We start from the raw sequence: 22,376 nt of genomic DNA on the forward strand, positions 1-22,376 counted from the left end.
GCTGGTTGTGTCCGGGTGCTGGATGGTATGTGGTTTTAACGTGTGTACTTATTTACTTGATTGGGCTTGGCTAGGTACAGTACAATAATTATTTAGTATAATAGTCGGGGTGTCGTATAAGAGCAGTTCCTTCTGTCAAGACCTTGGGTATGGTGTCTTCCATGTTTGTAGTCTCTACTAGTAAGTAGAGGTGCAAGTTGTTTGTTCTTACATTTTTCTTGTAAAGGAGAAATGCAAGATAAGTAGACTAATAAAAGTAAGTAATAACAACAATTAATACTTGTAGTAAGGATAAGTTTTAACAATAGTTAAAAAAAAAATCTAAAGAAAACTAAGGAAATTGTTCATTCTTTCAGGAAAAGATGGATAACGGACCAAACATTACCAATGAGTTGTTGGAAAGAATGACAATTGTCCTGGAAAATATGAGCCAAAAACAAAATGTTGAACCCATGGAAAATCAAGGATTAGAAACTTTTCGCAGGAATAATCCACAAAAATTTAAAGGGGGATTTAATCCTGAAGGTGCTCAATCATGGATAGCAGAAATTGAGAAAATTTTCATCGCAATGACGTGTGCAGATGCAAATAGAGTCACATTTGCTACATTTATGCTCGTTGAAGAAGCTGAAAACTGGTGGAGATTTACAAAACAACAATTGGAGGATGAAGGGAGACAAATTACTTTGGAAGCCTTCAAACAAAAGTTTCTGGAAAAATATTTTCCAGAGAATCTTCGGAGGAGGAAAGAAGTTGAATTCCTTAATCTTCGTCAAGGAATCATGTCTGTAGGAGAATATGCAGCAAAGTTTGACGAGTTGTCAAAGTTTTGTCCTTACTTTCATGATAGAGTTGATGAACGTTCCCGTTGTTCCAAGTTTGAAAGTGGATTGAGACCTGATATTAAACAAGCAGTTGGTTATTTAGAGATTTCTTCTTTTCCCACTCTTGTAAATCATTGTAGAATTTATGAGGATGATACTAAGGCAAGACAAACTCAGTGGAGACAAGGAGGGCCTTTGAGGCACAAAAGAAATGATTTTAATAATAAGAAACCTTACCAACGTCCATCTCATGCTTCGTGGAATTCTTCAGGACAAAGACATTCCTCTATTGCCAATAATTCAGGTATAACCAACCATATCAAATGTTTCCACTGTGGAGGACCTCATCTGTCAAGAAACTGCACCACAAGGACTATAACTTGCTTCAATTGTGGGAAGTTGGGTCATTATCGTAATGAATGCAAAGAGTTAATTAAGGAGCAAGGAAGTGGGGGAGGCAGCAACAGAGGAAATAATCAACTTAGAAGACCAAAGACAACCGGGAGAGTCTTCACGATGAATGGTACTGAAGCTGTTCAATCTGAAGATCTAATCCAAGGTAAATGCATCATAAATGGTCACCTCGTTAATGTACTATATGATTCAAGTGCTACTCATTCTTTCATATCACATGAATGTGTCAAACATTTAAAGTTACCTGTCTCTTTATTACCATATGATTTAACTGTGTCTACTCCTACCAATGTTCCAGTCACGACTTCACTTGCATGTACAAATTGCAATATTTCTATAGGGAATAGAAGATTTTCTGTAAATCTTATATGTCTACCCTTGTCTCATTTGGATATTGTTCTTGGAATGGACTGGTTATCTTCCAACCATGTTCTCCTAAACTGTCATGATAAGACTTTAATTTTTGAATCACACATAGGTGAAGTTTTTGACTCAAAAGAATTAAAAGAGAGTACTACCAACCACAATGAAATCCCAAAAGGATCTCAAGTATACATGATCTTAACTTCTTTAAAAGTCAAGGAAATTCCAAACATTAATAAGTTTCCTGTTGTTTGTGAGTATCTTGATGTTTTCCCTAAAGATGTTCCTGGGTTACCTCCACAAAGAGAAATAGAATTCACTATAGACTTGGTACCAGGATCAAGACCTGTGTCTATAGCCCCTTATAGGATGTCACCTCTAGAGTTAGCAGAATTGAAAAAACAAATAGAAGAATTGTTGGATAAACAATTCATCAGACCTAGTGTTTCTCCCTGGGGTGCGCCAATATTGTTAGTCAAGAAAAAGGATGGCACTATGAGGTTGTGTGTGGATTATCGTCAGCTTAACAAAATCACCATTAAGAACAAATACCCTCTACCAAGGATTGATGATTTGATGGATCAATTGAGAGGTGCTGTGGTATATTCCAAAATTGACTTAAAATCTGGTTATCATCAGATTTGAGTCAAGGCGGAAGATATTCAAAAGACAGCTTTTAGGACAAGATACGGTCATTATGAGTACTTGGTAATGCCTTTTGGTGTGACCAATGCTCCTGCCATTTTTATGGATTATATGAACCGTATTTTTCATGAATTTTTGGATAAATTTGTGGTTGTTTTCATTGACGACATTTTAATTTATTCCAAAAATCATGAAGAACATGAGAGACATTTGAGGATTGTGTTACAAATTCTAAGAGAGACAATTGTATGGAAAATGGTCAAAGTGTGAATTCTGGTTGAGAGAAGTTCAATTTTTGGGTCATGTGATATCACAAAATGGCATTGCAGTTGACCCCTCAAAGGTTCAAGCGGTATTGCTTTGGGAACAACCAAAGAATATCACAGAAATACGTAGTTTCTTAGGATTAGCAAGCTACTATAGAAAATTCATTGAAGGATTTTCTAAATTAGCATTGCCTTTGACTAAGTTAACACGTAAGGGACAACCTTTCAAATGGAATGAAGCATGTGAGTTTAGTTTTCAAGAGTTGAAGAAAAAATTAACATTTGCACCTGTTTTAATCCTTCCTGACCTTACAAAAAATTTTGAGGTATATTGTGATGCATGTGGACAAGGATTAGGATGTGTGTTGATGCAAGAAAGAAAAGTTGCAGCTTATGCTTCACGACAACTCAAGCAACATGAGCTTAATTATCCTACACATGATTTGGAATTAGCTGCAGTGGTGTTTGCATTAAAAATATGGAGACATTACTTGTATGGAGCAAGGTTTGAAGTTTTCAGTGACCATAAAAGTTTAAAGTACCTTTTTTATCAGAAAGAACTAAACATGAGACAACGTAGATGGATGGAATTTCTTAAGGATTACGACTTTGAGCTGCAATACCATCCTGGGAAAGCAAATGTTGTTGCAGATGCTTTAAGTCGAAAGTCTATACATGCATCCATGATGATGGTGAAAGAATTGGATCTGATAGAATCATTCAGAGACTTGAACTTAGCTGTAAAGCTTAGACCCAATAGCATATGCTTAGGAATGTTAAAAATATCAAGTGAATTCTTAGAAGAAATAAAGAGAGCTCAAGAAAGAGATCAATTTTTGCAAGAAAAGTTGATTGCAAAAGTTGAAGGAAAGGAATCTGAATTCCACAAGGATTCAAATGGAATCATCAAGTTTAGAGATAGAATTTGCATACCTGCAAAAGAAGAGTTGAGAAAGTTGATAATGGAGGAAGCTCATAAGAGTAGCTTAAGTATTCATCCGAGTACTACAAAGATGTATCAAGACTTGAAGAAAATGTTTTGGTGGTCTGGGATGAAGAAAGAAGTGGTGGAGTTTGTTGCACGTTGTCTAGTGTGTCAGAAAACAAAAGTTGAACATAGAAAGCCTTATGGGGAACTACAATCCTTAGATGTACCGGAATGGAAATGGGAAAGCATATCCATGGATTTTGTGACAGGTTTACCAAAGACTGTGTCAGGTCATGATGCAATTTGGGTCATTGTGGATAGGTTAACAAAATCTGCTCACTTTTTACCTATTAACATTAGATTTTCCTTAGAAAAGTTAGCTCATTTGTACATAAAAGAAATTATCAAGCTACATGGAGTACCTTCTAGTATAATTTCTGATAGAGACCCTCGTTTCACATCTAGATTTTGGGATAGCTTACAAAAAGCCTTGGGAACAAAAGTTAGGCTTAGTTCAGCTTATCACTTCCAAACTGATGGACAATCAGAAAGGACTATCCAATCTTTAGAAGACTTGTTGAGAGCCTGTGTTTTAGAACAAACTGAAAGTTGGGAGAAATTTCTACCACTTATAGAGTTCACTTATAACAACAGTTTCCACTCAAGCATAGGAATGGCCCCATATGAGGCTTTATATGAGAGAAGATGTAGAACCCCGTTGTGTTGGTATGAGAATGGAAATTCCTTAGTTTTGGGTCCAGAGATAATTCAACAAGCAACTGAGAAGATTAAAATGATTAGGGAAAAGATGAAAACTTCTCAAGATAGGCAGAAAAGTTACTATGACAAACGAAGAAAACCCCTTGAGTTTGAAGAAGGAGATCATGTTTTCTTGAAAGTTACACCTGTAACTGGGGTTGGTAGAGCTCTCAAATCTAGAAAACTTACAGCCAAATTCATAGGTCCTTATCAAATTCTTAAAAGAATTGGTTCTGTCGCATACCAAATTGCTTTACCTCCAAACCTTTCAAAACTTCACAATGTTTTTCATGTGTCTCAACTTCGTAAATATATTCATGACCCTTTTCATGTGATAGAACCTGATGTAGTACAAATACGAGAAAACCTTACTTATGATGTGCTTCCTGTAAGGATTGGAGATCGAAGGATTAAACAACTTCGGGGAAAGGACATACCTTTGGTAAAGGTATTGTGGAGTCAACAAGATGAAGGTGATGCAACTTGGGAATTAGAAAGTAATATGAGAGAGATGTATCCCCATCTTTTTACAACCACGTGAATTTCGAGGACGAAATTTCTAAAAGGAGGGGAGAAATGTAACATCCATTTTTTTAACAAACTATATTATTTATTTTAAATAAAACAATTAGAAAATCTTATATTTTTACTAATGTTTCATATTTTATCTAAATGCATTTTAAACATTAAAAAATATATTTTATCATGATGTAATTTTACTTATTGAAAATAACAATAAGAATAAAACAAAACAAATATTATATATATATATATATATATATATGTATATATTAGGTAAAAATATTTTAATTAAATAGGTGTGTGTAAATATATATATATATATATATATATATATATATATATATATATATATATATATATATATATATATATATATATATATATATATATATATATATATATATATATATATATATATATATATATATATATATGAAGAATTTTTAAAAGAGAAAAAAAAATAATATAGAAAAGAAAAAGAAAAAAGAGAGAAAAGAATAAGAAAGGATAAGAAGATAAGAAGAAAAGATAAGAAAAAAAAAAGGAGGATAATGATGATTTGGATAAACATGCACATGCTTTGCTTTATATATATATATATATGGAATGAGAGAAGTTACGGTGAGGTGAGAAAGTGAGAAAGAAAGAAAGAAAGAAAGAAAGAAAGAAAGGAGGGAGAGAGAGAAAGAGGAAGAGAAAGAAGAGAGGGAAAGAAAGTATAGAGCAAAGATTCAAAGATATCTTAGTCTTCTTCAAAGATTATTAGTGTGTCCTTCAATCAATAAGGTAAGGGGGAGTGAGGTTAAGCTCTTATATATTAATCTTGATAAGCTCATGGGTTTTATATTAATCTTTTATTTATTTTGACTCATATATTATTCTTTTTACTTTCATTTAACTTATTTTTATTTATTATCCTCTTATATTTATTTTATTTAATCTCCAATTATATACTGATCTTGTTTATTTATTTATTTTATTTAATCTCCAAATATGTATTGATCCTGTTTATTTATTTTATTTAATCTTTAGTTACGCACTGATCCTATTTATTTATTTTATTTTATTTATCTCCAGTTACACACTGGTCCTGTTTATTTAGTTTATTTTATTTATCTCCAGTTACGCACTGGTCCTATTTATTTATTTTATTTTATTTAATTTATCTCCAGTTATGCACTGGTCCTATTTATTTATTTTATTTTATTTATCTCCAGTTACGTACTGGTCCTATTTATTTATTTTATTTTATTTACCTCCAGTTACGCACTGGTCCTATTTATTTATTTTATTTTATTTACCTCCAGTTACGCACTGGTCATATTTATTTATTTTATTTTATTTATCTCCAGTTACGCACTGGTCCTGTTTATTTTATTTTATTTTATTTTATTTATCTCTAGTTACGCACTTGTCCTGTTTATTTAGTTTATTTTATTTATCTCCAGCTACGCACTGGTCCTATTTATTTATTTTATTTTATTTAATTTATCTCTAGTTATGCACTGGTCCTATTTATTTATTTTATTTAATCTCCAATTACGTACTGCTCCTATTTAATTTATATTTTTGTTTATTTATAACGTTCTTACCCTTATCTAATTATTTATTTAAAGTTCTTGCTTTGATTCTTATTTTATCATTATTTTTACAATTAAAAATAAATAAATGTGAAGTGAAAGTATATATTATTTTATTTAGTGAGCTTGGATATAAGAAAATTGTATGTACATTTTATCGTTGTTTTATATTCTTTGTATAATTTATACGATGACATGAATTGATAGTCAGCACATTTAATGACCTTTGAAAATATCCAAGAGTATGTCGGTTAAGTAAGAGTTAAGTCTGGTTTCAATAAGTTGAGATTAAACCAGTGTCAAAGTGTTTGTATTTGGGAAGTCACAGTTTGGTACACTGCGGGATGAAAGGCAGGGACAATGGTGGGGTCTAAGGAAGTTTTACCAAGTAGGTGAATATCTGGATAGTTCAGAATAGCGCCCTGGACTAGGATATTCATAGGCCAAACTTGGAACTATCCGATACCTGCTCGGCATCGCCAAGGTTAGGTAGTGAGTATATATATCTTTTGTGAGCCGATGAATGGCTAGTATTCTCGAGAAAGAAATAATTATGATTGTACCAATATTTTATGAGAAATACTCAACTACCTAATCACTTCCCAAAGCAACTTTTGATGTTCAGATTGGATCATCAGAAGTGGAATATGGATCCATATGTCTAGTAAAACAAGATCAAGTTTTGTGGTTGTAGGTCCAAATCTAGGCCCCCGGTGTCTGTATTGTTTGTTGAGTTTATTAAGATTGATATTTAAGGCTTATAAAGACCTCACTCCTTTCATATTTTTCTTTCATATGTACCTGTTGCATGAACAGAAGACGAACCTGCTCAGTGAGAGTTATTCGGGATATTGTTGGTGGATCTTCTGAAGATTAACTCATGGATAATTTCTATTAATATCTTTAGGAGATATTAAAAATATAGATAAATCTTCTATTTTGATGTAAGACTCTTAATATTATACAAATATATATTTTTGTAATATTTCATGAACAATTACAGAGATGTAAACCATATATATGAATATGATGTTATGTTAGTATTAATGTTCTCCCAAGAATAATCTTATAAAAAAAAATTAATTCCATATCTTTTTATCAGATAATAATTATTTAGTATAATAGTCGGGGTGTCACATAAAACGTTATCAAATTTAATAAAAAATAATAATCTTTTCTATTTTTAATTTAAAATGCTTTTTTAAATATGTATTTAGGGTTGAAGATTTCTCGATGTTTCCATATATTTATATCTTTTATTTTTTAGACAATGATAATTTTACTAATATTTCATTATCTTATTTTTTTTATTATATTATATTTCAATTATGAAACTAAAACAATTTATCAGAACAATTAGAAAAGATACTTTTTCTTTATTTTGAATTTAATATACTTTGAAAATGCTGCTGTATTTTTTAATTTTTTCTCATTTTTTAATATAATTTTATTATAAGATTTTTAAATTTTCTATTTTTTTAATATTTCTCCCTTAAGATTTTTAGAAAATTTGATGTTATTAATATTTTTTGTTATCTTCTCTCTATATCACAAGATTTGAATTAAAAAAATTTAAATTTTTATCCAATAAAATAAAAAAAGTAACTTTTTTATTTTTATTTTTTAGTTTAAAATATTTTTAAAATATTTATCTATTTTTAAATATTTCTCGTTTTTGAAATATAATTATACTATAAGCTTTTTAGTTAATTCTATTTTTTAAATTTTATAAAATGATACTTTAGTAATATTTTATTAACTTTTTTTTCTATAGCACAAGATTTCAATTAAAAATCATTTAAAACTTATCAAATTATGTTTTTAAGATAAAAGATTTTCTTTTTCTTTCAAGATATAACAAGTTATTCTTTTAAAGATGTAAAAAGATAAAAGATATAACTAGAACATAAAATTCAATCAATGTATTGCAATAACGTCAAGTAATAAACATTAAAAAATTAAATTAAATAATACATCCAATTTGGCATTTTTTATTATATTTTGTGAATAAGTTTTATATATTATGATTACCAAAACCATTATTATAATAATATTTTATTGTATAATATTTTCTTAATTATCAATAAAATTACAAATTATTTTCAAGTAATAAAAAATAAAAATTTAAATGAAATGATACACCACTTTGTTCTTCTTTTTTAAAAATTGAAAAGAATGTATTATAATCTAACTTACAACAATTGAAGTACAATTAGGTTAACAAATTATTGATGTAGCCTAACAATGAACAAATCAAATATAGCATTTAAAAAAGTAATATATACGCTTAACCACCTCTACAGTAATTTCTTTTAAATAATTGGTCAGTGATAAGTAATTACGACTCTCTTGTAATACATTATTTCAATTAGAAAACTTAAAATGTTATCAAATTTAATAAAAATAATAATCTTTTCTATTCTCAATTTAAAATGCTTTTTTAAATATGTATTTATGGTTGAATATTTATCGATGTTTCTATATATTTATATCTTTTATTTTTTAGACAATGATAATTTTACTAATATTTCATTATCTTATTTTTTTTATTATATTATATTTCAATTATGAAACTAAAACTATTTATCAAAACAATTAAAAAAGATATTTTTTCTTTATTTTGAATTTAAAATACTTTGAAAATGCTGCTGTATTTTTTAATTTTTTCTCATTTTTTAATATAATTTTATTATAAGATTTTTAAATTTTCTATTTTTTTAATATTTCTCCCTTAAGATTTTTAGAAAACTTGATGTTATTAATATTTTTTCTTATATTCTTTCTATATCACAAGATTTCAATCAAAACAATTTAAATTTTTATCCAATGAAATAAAAAAGTAACTTTTTTATTTTTATTTTTTAGTTTAAAATATTTTTAAAATATTTATCTATTTTTAAATATTTCTCGTTTTTGAAATATAATTATACTATAAGCTTTTTAGTTAATTCTATTTTTTAAATTTTATAAAATGATACTTTAGTAATATTTTATTAACTTTTTTTTCTATAGCACAAGATTTCAATTAAAAATCATTTAAAACTTATCAAATTATGTTTTTAAGATAAAAGATTTTCTTTTTTTTTCAAGATATAACAAGTTATTCTTTTAAAGATGTAAAAAGAAAAAAGATATAACTAGAACATAAAATTCAATCAATGTGATGCAATAACGTCAAGTAATAAACATTAAAAAATTAAATTAAATAATACACACAATTTGGTATTTTTTATTTTATTTTATGAATAAGTTTTATAAATTATTATTACCACAACCTTTATTATAATAATATTTTATTGTATAATATAAAATTATTTTCAAGTAATAAAAAATTAAAAATTAAATGAAATGATATACCACTTTGGTCTTCTTTTTTAAATATTGAAAAGAATGTGTTATAATCTAAGTTACCACAATTGAAGTACAATTAGGTTAAAAAATTATTGACGTAGCCTAATAATGAACAAATCAAAAATAGCATTTAAAAAACTAATATATACGCTTAACCACCTCTACAGTAATTTCTTTTAATTATTTGGTCAGTCATAAGTAATTAGGACTTTCTTGTAGTACAATATTTCAATTAGAAAACTTAAAATGTTATCAAATTTAATAAAAAATAATAATCTTTTCTATTTTTAATTTAAAATGCTTTTTTAAATATGTATTTATGGTTGAATATTTCTCAATGTTTCTATATATTATAATTTTTTATTTTTTAGATAATTTTACTAATATTTCATTATCTTATTTTTTTTATAATATTATATTTTAATTATGAAACTAAAAAAAATTATCAAAACAATTAAAAAAGATACTTTTCCTTTATTTTGAATTTAAAATACTTAGAAAATGCTTCTGTATTCTTTAATTTTTTTTCTCATTTTTTAATATAATTCTATTATTAGATTTTTAAATTTTCTAACTTTTTAATATTTCTCCCTTAAGATTTCAATTGAAACGATTTAAATATTTATCCAATAAAATAAAAAAGTAACTTTTTTATTTTTATTTTTTAGTTTAAAATATTTTTAAAATATTTATCTATTTTTAAATATTAGTTAATTCTATTTTTTAAATATTAGAAAATGATACTTTAGTAATATTTTATTAACTTTTTTTTTTCTATAGCACAAGATTTCAATTAAAAATCATTTACAACTTCTCAAATTATGTTTTTAAGTTAAAAAGATTTTCTTTTTCTTTCAAGATATAACAAGTTATTCTTTTAAAGATATAGAAAGATAAAAGATATAACTAGAACATTAAATTCAATCAATGTAATGCAATAACGTCAAGTAATAAACATTGAAAAATTAAATTAAATGATACATCCAATTTGGTATTTTTTATTTTATTTTATGAATAAGTTTTATATATTATGATTGCCACAACCATTATTATAATAATATTTTATTCTATAATATTTTCTTAATTATCAATAAAATTACAAATTATTTTCAAGTAATAAAAAATAAAAATTTAAATGAAATGATACACCACTTTGTTCTTCTTTTTTAACAATTGAAAAGAATGTGTTATAATCTAATTTACCACAATTGAAGTACAATTAGGTTAAAAAATTATTGACGTAGCCTAACAATGTACAAATCAAATATAGCATTTAAAAAACTAATATATATGCTTAACCACGTCTACAGTAATTTCTTTTAAATAATTGGTCAGTCATAAGTAATTAGGACTTAAAATGTTATCAAATTTAATAAAAAATAATAATCTTTTCTATTTTTAATTTAAAATGCATTTTTAAATATGTATTTATGGTTGAATATTTATCGATGTTTCTATATATTTGTATCACACCTAGCCGGTTCCGCTAGCATATTAACACATATCACCCTTGACCGACAACTCATATTGGACAAGGCTGGGGGACTAGTGTACCACACTTAGCCAAACTAGACCAAATAAGTAAACAATGTGCATATCAAGGCAGCCAAGTGTCCAGCCTAGGCCGGCTTAGCCTAACCTATACCAGTCTTCACCTAAACTTCTAAAAGGACAACCTACACCAACGTAAGCCATCAAGACAAATAGCCGGCCTAGACCGACTACTCCAGCATATCCGCTAAGTTTAGAACCTAGGCCGACCACTCTAATGAACTCAACATGATGGAAGCGTCCACGTCCAATAAACCTTAAGGGCCTGGGTTTGGGCCCTGGCCCACTCACAAGCCCCACCTAGAGCCCAAGTCAAGGCCCAGCCCATGAAATGGTCAAACGTCATTAATGCTCTATAAATACACGTGGACCCATCATTTAAAGGTACGCATTCATTAATCACTGATTTGACTCTCGGAGAACTTTGACTTGAGCTTCGGAGATTCTTCTGCAGGTAACCCCTCTTGGGTTCAAGCTGATATGTATCGACCAGAAAGAGGCCAACCGAAGAGATAGCAGACTACATGGTAAGGTGACACTTGTGCCTAACTTATCTTATTTGTTCTCTGCAGGAACATGAACCTTCACATCTAGATAGCTTGCTATCTTAATGTCTAGTGGGGATTTCACTTAGCTTTCTTAATCAACTCACACCATATTCAATAATCTTAAAAAGGAACAAGATAATCCTTCATCATTTGGTATCTAGAGCTTTGGTTGTCCTTGAATATGGTGTTTTCGTGTTCTAACCTTGTCTTGTGTAGCTATCTTTGAATGATCCACATAAAAACAATGCTGGCAGAAACTGTTCACGATTTTAAAAGATTAAACTGCACCTGCTAAGTGGTCCAAAAATTACGTTCTTGATGTCCAAAGAAAGCTCTGTTAGTCTAGTTTTTAACAAAAAAAGAACCAATGCATTTGGAGTTCTGTGGAGAGAGTTATGATTAAAATAGTGAGCAAAAGAAAGAGCTACCGAGATCAACGCGAATTAACGTTTTTCAGGTTATGTTGGACAATTTTGGCTACTGTTTTTGTTACTCTTCTTACTCCTAAATGTTGTTGGATAACATGTCTTTGTGTGCTTAATCATTGAACTTCATTTCCAAAAGTTTAAATGCATGATAGCTACATGTTTGAGTCTTTAAATGTGCCTAACTTTTGCTTGAGTCATATGTCATATGTTAGCTTGAAGTTTTCTTATTCTTGTTTTTCCAAGTATTTGAATCTTGATTTCACTTTATGTCTTGCTCGATGTATGCTCCATGAAATTGATTTTGGCCTAAAACTTGAGGAACTAAGTGTCCAAGCCACCTAAAACTCTTTCTCACCACTTTATTAAACTAGTTGTGAAAGAAGAAAGTTTTGCACCAATTTTTGCCTAAAAACCGAGAGCAACCTTGCTTCTTGGTGAACTAAAAGTGTGTTTTTCACTTGGTGTTATGCTACTAGTTTTCATACTTGAGAATTGGGTGATATTGGCTAATTTGTTCCATACTTTAACTTGGTTATGATCTTTCTTGGTGTATGCATGATTTAAGACTTGAAGATGCATGTCAAGTACTTTCCATATAGTCTTTAAAATGTGCTTTTCTTGTTTTAGTCTTGTTAAAAGTTTTGTCTCAAACTTTTCTTCTTTAGAGTTTAGCTTTCCTTGTTTTTGTGCTTTTCTTGCTTGTCACTAGGTGTTCTTTGTTTTGTCTTACTAGTTTTCTTTTCTTGAAACTCTTGGGGTGTTGTGGCCGAATCACTTGTCTTGCATTTGAAAGGTTTTGCACAAGTTTTTAAAAGTATTTTCTTCAATCCTTTGGTGGATTTTGAGTGCTAGCCTTGCCTTGTTACTTTGGAAGTGTGATCTAAACACTTGGGTTGCATTTTGGGTTGGAATTGGTCTCGTTTTTCATGTTGTCTAACCCCTAATTCATTTATTTTGTCTTGACTTTGAGTGTTTTGTTGTAGGAATCATGGCAAGTTTATCAAATGCACCTACTCCAAACAACAACAATACATTGATGAGATTGCTTCGGGATTTGGAGTTGTCTAAGAAGGAGTCCTTTGAACAATTGAGAAAAGAAAAGGAGCATAGTGACCTAAGAATCCAAGAGCACATTCAAAAGGCTTGAAGCTAAAGACCAAGAAAGAGAGGCTATGATGAAGGATTGACCCCAACTAAGGATGAAGGCACATGCTTAAGAAGACTAGGCATGTTTAGAAAGGAAGTTCACTAATCCTTCATCCCTTTCATTTGTGTTTGTTATTTTTGATTCCCGAAGTTGACTTAGTTGAATCAACTTTAGTCGACTTGTTGACCTTTGACTAGGTTTGACTTGTTGACTATAGTTGACTTGACTTAAGCCAACATGCTAATCTATGTTTATTTGCTTTGTAGGTTAATTATGAGTAAGAAAGCAATGCTAGGTGGAGCATGGTGATTGGGGAGCATAAATGATGTGGATGAGAGAGTAAAGCAAAGGCATAAAGCATAAAGTGAAAGGCATAAAACAAGTGTACCTATGTACCTTTGGTCTCCTTTGTTTTTAGCACACTTTATCCACTTTTTGGAGACATATGAGACACATTCTTTGTCTCCTTTTGTGCTAGAACGAAATTAGCCTTGCACACACCATAGTTGGCTCTTTTGTCTCTCATTTTTGTAACCTTATTTGACCTAGTTTCTAGAAGCTAGGGTTAGGTTTTTGTAGAGACATCCTTAGGTATCTTTTATTTGCTTAGAGACCCCTAAACTCTTCTATATAAGGGGTTCTCCTAGACATGTAAAAGGGCTGAACATTTTGAAGTAAAAAACTCTTGTGTCTCAACCATTTGTGAGAGTTTCCTCCCTTGGGAGTGAATACTTTTAAGCCTTATCTTGCATAGCAAGTGGCGGCACACATCCACTCATCTTCAAGGTTGCCATGGCTTCTAGCCTACCCTTGTAGTGGCGTGCTTCTCACATTTTTACCATTTCTTTCCTTTCCATTTTATGTTTTCTTCTTCCTTTAATTGTTCTTGGTTTTCTATGGTTTATGTGCTTTCCATTTCCTTTTCGTTTTGAATCAATCCATCATCTTCTTCTCTTGAGCTTTGTGAAAGGAACCTTCACATCTAGATAGCTTGCTATCTTAATGTCCAGTGGGGATTTCACTTAGCTTTCTTAATTAACTCACACCATATTCAATAATCTTAAAAAGAAACAAGATAATCCTTCATCAGGCTAGGAAAAGAGGGCATTCTAGTCGCAACCCATCACAAGAGAAGCAAACTCCAAAGATTCCTAAGTTCAAAGGAGAAAATGAACCAAACATCTACGTTGATTGGGAACAAAAAGTGGACCAAATTTTTACCATTAATGTAGTTAGTGATCATGATGTGATCCCAACAAGGCTTATAGCTTGGGTCAATGTCTAGGCCCAAATCATGCTCAAGGCCCAATACATGACCCACATGCACCTTCAAGCCCAAGCCCATCAAGAGGCCCAATAACAAGGAGCATGCTAAAAAAGATCCAATTGGGCTTCATTCAAGATGGCCCAAACCCACATGGGCTTCTCATACTCTTCACATGGGCCAAAGAAGATGTGAAGATTTGAAGAGGTTTCTCAAAGAGCAATAGAATAACAATAATATTGGCCCATTGTTTAGGCTTTACTTTCTAGAATAATAAGTCAAACAATGAGTAGTTCAATTGATAAAATTGGGCTTGACTAAGCCCAATAGGAGATTTGGCCATGAGCTATCAAAAAAGCCAAGGTGGACTAAGTGGAAGTCAACACTTCTTCCTACACCTCATGGATCCAAAGCATCCAAGGGTTAGGAATGCTTCCTCCTTTTCCAAGGCATCATCCAATGGCCAAGATCAAGCCTCCTTCTCCAAGCTTGATCTAAGGGCCAAGATCAAGGCCCACTCCATCCAAAGGCTCTCCTTTCTCATGTGTAAGTGGCTTCATATAAAAGCCAAAATTTCACTCATTTGTAGACACTCTTGAAATTTTAAGCAATAGATGCAACTTGAGTTGAGAGCACTCCTCCCTCTATTGCCTTTGAGAGTCACCACTTTCTAGGGATTTCCTCTCTCTACCTCTAGCCACCTTCCCTAGGCTAGCATAGATTAGGAAATCCTATCACCTCTTTCACCTTCCATTGCTTGCAAGTGCCTTCCAACTTGCCTCCATTCCTTCATCCATTTCCGCTGCCCATGGAGCTCTTCATGCACCTTTGGAGCTCCACCAGATCAAAAGCAAGTAGATTTGGTAGTCTTACAGTTTAAGGATTATGCCATGACTTGGTGGCATAAATTATGTATGGACAATATTAACCAAGAGTCACTCGCGACTTCTTGGAGGGACCTTAAAAATTTGATGCGCGCTAGATTTGTTCCTTCCTACTATAGGAGGGAGACTCTTTTGAAGCTACAAATGCTTCAACAAGGGTCCATGTGTGTGGATGAATATTACAAGTTAATGGAGTCCATGCTTCTAAAAGTAGGACTCCAATTTGAAAGTGAAGAGGAAAAGGTAGCTAGATTTGTGAGTGGGTAAAGGAGGGACATACAAGATTTAGTAGAGTTATATGAGTACTCCTCTCTAGACAAAGTTTTACATTTGGCCATTAAAGTTGAAATTCAATTGCAAAAGAAAAAAGAGGCCAAGAGGAGTGGTTCATACAAAGACTACTATTCTAGTACTTGGAAAGATAAAGAAAGAAAACATAATAAATTACCACTCAAGAGTTCCCAAGACCCACCTCCTAGGACTAATTCATCTAGGCCTTCTAATGAAACTCCTAATTCTTCTCAAGGTACAAGGATAAGTTCTATAAAATGTTTTAAGTGTTTGGGATATGGGCACATAGCTTCAAATTGTCCTACCAAAAGAACCATGGCCTTAAACCTTAAAAGAGAAGTAAAGAGTGAACATTCTTCTCCCCCTTCTCCCAAAAGTACTTCTTCCCACACTTCTTCTTCAAGTGAAAGGATTAAACCCCTTGAAGGTGGATTGTTAATGATAAGGCACCAACTAAGACAAGTTTCCAAGGAACTTGACCCTTTTCAAAGACAAAACATTTTTCATTCAAGGTGCCATATCAATGACAAACTATGTCCCCTCCTCATAGATAATGGAAGTTGTGTAAATGTGGCTAGCACAAGGGTTGTGGACAAGCTTGGCTTAAAAACTATCCCTCATGCCAAGCCCTACAAGCTATCGTGGCTTAAGGAAGAAGACATTAAAGTAACTCAACAAGTCCTCATTAACTTTTCAATTGGAAATTTTAAATATGAGTTGATATGTGATGTTGTGCCTATGGAAGCAACTCATATTTTGCTAGGTAGGCAATGACAATTTGATAGAAAAGTCTTTTATGATGGTCATGCTAACACCTATGCTTTCTCCTTCCAAGGCAAGAAGTTCACACTCCTACCTCTCTCACCCAATCAAGAAAATGAGGACAAAAATAAAGTGAAAGATAAGAGAAAAGATGAAAAAGAAAAAGCGCAAGTTACCTCCAAAGTGTTACTTGCCTCCAAAAAAAGATTTCCAAAGCAAGATGGACATCACCATTCTTCCTTCTCTTCCAAGGCTCAAAAGGAAGACCCAATGCCCAAGCATGAGACGAAGAATGGTCTAGAAAATAGGGATGACCTAACCAAAGCTAGGGGTAATACCCTTAGAAAGGATGGAACAGGAGCTCATAAAAGGGAGGTGCAAATCCTCCCCCAAATCAAGTCAGACTCCATCTACAAAGGCTTAAAGAATTTGTGGTCAAATTCTCTCCAAGGAGGGGCGGATGATGAAGGACTGACCCCAACCAAGGATGGAGGCACATGCTTAAGAAGACTAAGCATGTTTAGAAAGGAAGTTCACTAATCGTTCATCCCTTTCATTTGTGTTTGTTATTTTTGATCCCCTAAGTTGACTTAGTTGAATCAACTTTAGTTGACTTGTTGACCTTTGACTAGGTTTGACTTGTTGACTATAGTTGACTTGACTTAAGCCAACATGCTAATCTATGTTTATTTGCTTTGTAGGTTAATTAGGAGTAAGGAAGCAATGCTAGGTGCGCATGGTGATGGGGGAGCATAAATGATGTGGAGGAGAGAGTAAAGCAAAGGCATAAAGCATAAAGAAAAAGGCAAAAAGAAAGTGTACATATGTACCTTTGGTCTCCTTTGTTTTTAGCACACTATGACCACTTTTTAGAGACATATGAGACACATTCTTGGTCTCCTTTTGTGCTAGAACGAAATTAGCCTTGCACACACCATTGTTAGCTCTTTTGTCTCTCATTTTTGTAACCTTATTTGACCTAGTTTCTAGAAGCTAGGATTAGGTTTTTGTAGAGACATCCTTAAGTATCTTTTATTTGCATAGAGGACCCTAAACTCTTCTATATAAGGGGTGCTCCTTTAATTGTTCTTGGTTTTCTATGGTTTATGTCCCTTCCATTTCCTTTTTTGTTTTGAATCAATCCATCATCTTCATCTCTTGAGCATTGTGAAAGGAACCTTCACATCTAGATAGCTTGCTATCTTAATGTCCAATGGGGATTTCACTTAGCTTTCTTAATCAACTCACACCATATTCAATAATCTTAAAAAGGAACAAGATAATCCTTCCTCATGGAGAGTTGCTGATGGCCGCACACTACGGGGGATGACATCTATTGCAGTGTATGCGGCCTAGAGGGTTGCTGGTGGCCGCACACTATAGGGGAGGATACCTAGTACAGTGTATGCGGCCCAGAGGGTTGCTGGTGGCCGCATACTACAGGGGAGGATACCTAGTACAGGGTAAGCGGCCTAGAGGGTTCTTGGTGGCCACACACTACAAGGGAAGACATTTAGTATAGACTATGCGGCCTAGAGGGTTGCTGATGGCCGCATACTACAGGGGAGGATACCTAGTACATGGTCTGCGGCCTAGAGGGTTGCTTATGGCTGCATACTGAGCGGGAGGACATCTAGTGCAGGGTATGCGGCCTAGAGGGTTACTGGTGGCCCATACTATAGAGGAGGATACCTAGTACAGGATATGCGGCCTAGAGGGTTGTTGGTGGCCACATACTGCAGGCAAGGACATCTAGTATAGAGTATGCGGCCCAGAGGGTTGCTGATGGCCGCATACTGCAGGGGAGGATACCTAGTACAGGGTAAGCGACAAGAGGGTTGCTAGACGCCGCATATTTTAGGGGAGGATACCCAGTACAGGGTATGCGGCCTAAAGGGTTGCTTGTGGCCGCATACTACTAGGGAGGATACCTAGTATAGAGTATGCGGCGTAGAGGGTTGCTGGTAGCCACACACTGTAGAGGAGGACATCTAGTGCGGGGTATGCGGCTCAAAGTGTTGTTGGTGGCCGCATACTGCAGGGGTGGACATCTAGTATAGAGTATGCGGCCTAGAGGGTTGCTGATGGCCACATAGTGCAGGGCAGGATATCAAGTACAAGGTGTGTGACCCAGGGGGTTGTTGTTGGCTGCATACTGTAGGGGAGGAAATCTAGTTTAGAGTATGCGGCCCAAAGGGTTGTTGGTGGCCGCATACTACTGGGGAGGCTACCTTGTACAGGGTATTTGTCCTAGAGGGTTGCTGGTGGCCGCATACTACGGGGGAGGACATCTAGTGCATGGCTTGCGGCCCAAAGGGTTGCCGAGGGCCGTATACTTAGGTGTGGTTGGGACATCAGCCTCCTAGTCTTGAGGGGCATAGTGATGTATAGACTTACTGTGAGTGCTTTGCCGCTAGGTTCGTATTTGTGTTTGGGGTGCTATGTTTTTGTGTTTGCAATTTTCATTTGTGGCATTTGGCCATATACCCTATGGTCATACCAGCCCCCCAGTCTTGAGGAGCATAATGACATATAGACTTATTGTGAGTGCGTTGCCTCTAGGTTCGTATTGCTAGTTTGGGGCCACTATGTTTTTGCGCTTTTTGGACCGCTATGCTTGTGCGCTTTTAGGGCCGCTATGTCTTGCGTTTTTGGGCTGCTATGTTTTTGTGAGTTGGGGCCGCTATGATTTTGTGAGTTGAGGCCGCTATGTTTGTGTTTTTGTAATTTTCATTTGTGGCCTTTAGACGTGTACCATATAGGTATACTAGCCTCCTAGTCTTGAGGAGCGTAGTGACGTATAGACTTATTTTGAGTTTAGGCCGCTATGTTTGTTTTTGGTAGCTTTGGGCTGGTATGTTATTCTTTGTAGCTTTAGGTTATTGTTTGTAGCTTTAGGCTGTTATCTTATTGTTTGTAGCTTTAGGTTGGTATGTTGCACAAATGCTTATTGGGTTGCTTTGCTTGCTTGGTTGTGATACAAGTTTGGGTTAGTGGCATTTCGTTTTAGTGGTTGAGTACTTGTTATTTATCCGACCAACAACTTTTAGGTTAGAGGCTGGGAACTCATTATATTCGACCAACGACTCATAGGTTAGAGGCTGGGAACTTTGTCATTTGTATTAGACTAGCGGCTATTGGATTAGAGACAAGAAACCTTGTCACTTGTATTCGACAAGTGGCTAGGGACTGTCACTTATATTCAACCATCGACTCTTAGATTAGAGGCTGATAACTTTGTTCCTTGTATTCGACCAGTGGCTCTTAGATCAGAGGCTGGGAACTGTTACTTGTGTTCGACCAGCTGCTCTTAGATTAGAGGTTGGGAACTTTGTTACTTATATTCGACCATCGGCTCTTAGATTAGAGGTTGGAAACTTTGTTACTTGTATTCAACCAGCGGCTCTTAGATTAGAGGCTAGGAACTTTGTTACTTGTATTCGACCAACGGCTCTTAGATTAGAGGCTGGGAACTTTGTTACTTGTATTCGACTAGCGGCTCTTAGATTAGACGCTGGGAACTGTTACTTATATTTCGACCGGTTGCTCTTAGATTAGAGGCTGGGAACTTTGTTACTTGTATTCGACCAACGACTCTTAGATTAGAGGTTGGGAACTATTACTTGTATTCGACCAGTGACTCTTAGGTTAGAGGCTGGGAGCTTTGTTACTTATATTCGACCATCGAGTCTTAGATTAGAGGTTGGAAACTTTGTTACTTGTATTCAGCCACCGACTCTTAAATTAGAGGCTGGGTACTGTTACTTATATTCGACCAGCTGGTCTTTAGATTAGAGGCTGGGAACTTTGTTACTTGCATTCGACCAATGACTCTTAGATTAGAGGCTGGGAACTGTTACTTATATTTCGACCAGTTGCTCTTAGATTAGAGGCTGGGAACTTTGTTACTTGTATTCGACGAACGACTCTTAGATTAGAGGCTGAGAATTGTCACTTATATTCGACCAACAACTCTTACATTAGAGGCTAGGAACTTATTACATATGGAGAATAAAGGTATTCACTTGGGTGAAACCTTGGTGTTCATTAGTGAAAACGGATGTGTCATTAAAGCCTGCCTGGCCAAAACCCTCCTTAGGGAAAAATGTCAGGTTAGGAAAGAGTACATCTTGTGGTTAAAATAGAAAATGATTTTACAATTTAATTGAAGTAGACTTTCAAATGTAGGACATTTCAGGTGTTGGGTCTAGCTACTATGTTTTCACGTGCTTTCTCTACGTTGTTTGCCATAAGGGGGGATATGGGAGTCTGAGGCTCGCCATGTAACATTCTTTGGTCGTTTCCTGATCACCGTGTATGGTGAGGATGTCTCCTAATGACGATGGGAACTTCAGAGCAAGGTGTGGGGTGGAAACTATTACTCCAAGGGAGTTGAGGGATGGGCGCCCCCAGTGCATGTTGTAGGAGTGCTAGCATCTACCACAAGGTAGCAGACCGAGATTGTCTTGATCTGCCTTCCTTCACCGAATGTGGTGTGGATGTCTACATACCCTCGTGTTGGGACCCTTTCTCTAGAAAAGCCATATATGGGATCATCACAGGAAGTCAGGTCTTCTACGGGAATTTGCAATTGCTGAAAGGTTTTCCAGTATAGGATATCCATCGAGCTTCCTTGGTTGATTAGCACTTTCTTCACTGCGAAGTTTTTGAGTTCCACAATTATGAATACGACCTTTGGTTGGCCTCTGTTCTGTGGACGGTTCTGGTCACGTGTGGTAGGTTATTTGTTGGCCCTCTTCATTTTTGCTCGCGTTGGGGCGGATTGGGCGTTGTTTTGATATCGTCGCATGCCTTCAACCCTGATGAACATAGCTGCTCTTTTCCTAAGCTCTTGCATTCCCAAGGGTGGGCGCATGGCCAGCTCATCGGCGAATGGTCCTGGCCCAAGGGAGGTCATCATGTATGTTAAGATGAGGTTGGGGTGAGGTCTTTAATTTTCATGGCGATCACCCTGAACCTATCTATGAAAGTTCTGAGAGGTTCTCCCTCTTCTTGCCTGAGGTTGAGGAGGGCAATCGTTGTGAGGTCATGGCGGCGACTTGTGTCGATCTGGGTAGTGAAGGTAGTGGTTAAGGGAGTTGATGGTGTAGGGTGGTAAGCTCATGAACCATTCCAAGGTCGACCCCCTGAGGGCTACTGAGAACGACTTACATAGCACGACGTTGTTTGTGGAGTACAGTCCCACTTGATTGGTGTAAATGGACAAAAATTCGTTTGGGTCCATTGTGCCGTCATACGTGATGGTGGGCGCCTTCCACTTATGGGGTAGGGGATTTTCGTGATTCCCTCTATGAAAAGGTGGCAGCGGTTCCTTCTTGAAGCAAATGAGTTGTAGTTACCACCCGTCGTGGGCCTGGTGGATTTATATTCACTTTCGTCCTCGGTAGGAGGGATATCTACTCTCGAATGAGTGGGACAAGGTTCTGCAGCCGCCCTATCCGCTTCGATCTTTCGCCTGAGGCGGGAGTTCTCTTCCCTAAGTGCTTCTATTTCGTTTGCATTTCTTTTCTTGTTTTCTGTAAACTCTTACTGCATTATGGCTTGAGCTTCCAAAATGCGCAAATTTCTGATGAGGGACCATGATTAGAACCTCTGCTGCTCTACTTCTCGTGGATACCATTATCTCTAGAGTCGATGTCTGGATTTGCGAAGTACTTTTCGACCCCACAGTGGGCGCCAATTGTTCTTATGGGACCAAACTATAATCCGCAAATTTGTTGAAGGGTTCAAATGTCTGATCTCTGGCGAATCTTCTCTTACTCCGGAGGGGCTCCGAGGACAGCGTAGGGGGACTTGCAAAAGATACTCTGATGCCTAAGTCAGCATTG

At 34.6% G+C, this 22,376-nt stretch overlaps 1 protein-coding gene across 1 annotated transcript; it reads left to right on the forward strand.

Annotated features, from left to right (window-relative positions):
• The first annotated feature begins 362 nt into the window (after positions 1-362).
• On the forward strand, positions 363-20,085 carry LOC146883685 (uncharacterized). The gene is made up of 3 exons (XM_085666700.1): positions 363-2,058; positions 2,576-4,647; positions 19,786-20,085. The coding sequence occupies exons 1-3, from the start codon at positions 363-365 to the stop codon at positions 20,083-20,085; spliced, it is 4,068 nt and encodes a 1,355-aa protein (XP_085522826.1).
• The last annotated feature ends 2,291 nt before the right edge of the window (positions 20,086-22,376 follow it).

The sequence above is a fragment of the Vigna unguiculata genome, chromosome 9 (assembly GCF_037176805.1).
Source record: "Vigna unguiculata cultivar grain cowpea cultivar isolate G323 ecotype 2 chromosome 9, ASM3717680v1, whole genome shotgun sequence".
Lineage (NCBI taxonomy): Eukaryota > Viridiplantae > Streptophyta > Magnoliopsida > Fabales > Fabaceae > Vigna > Vigna unguiculata.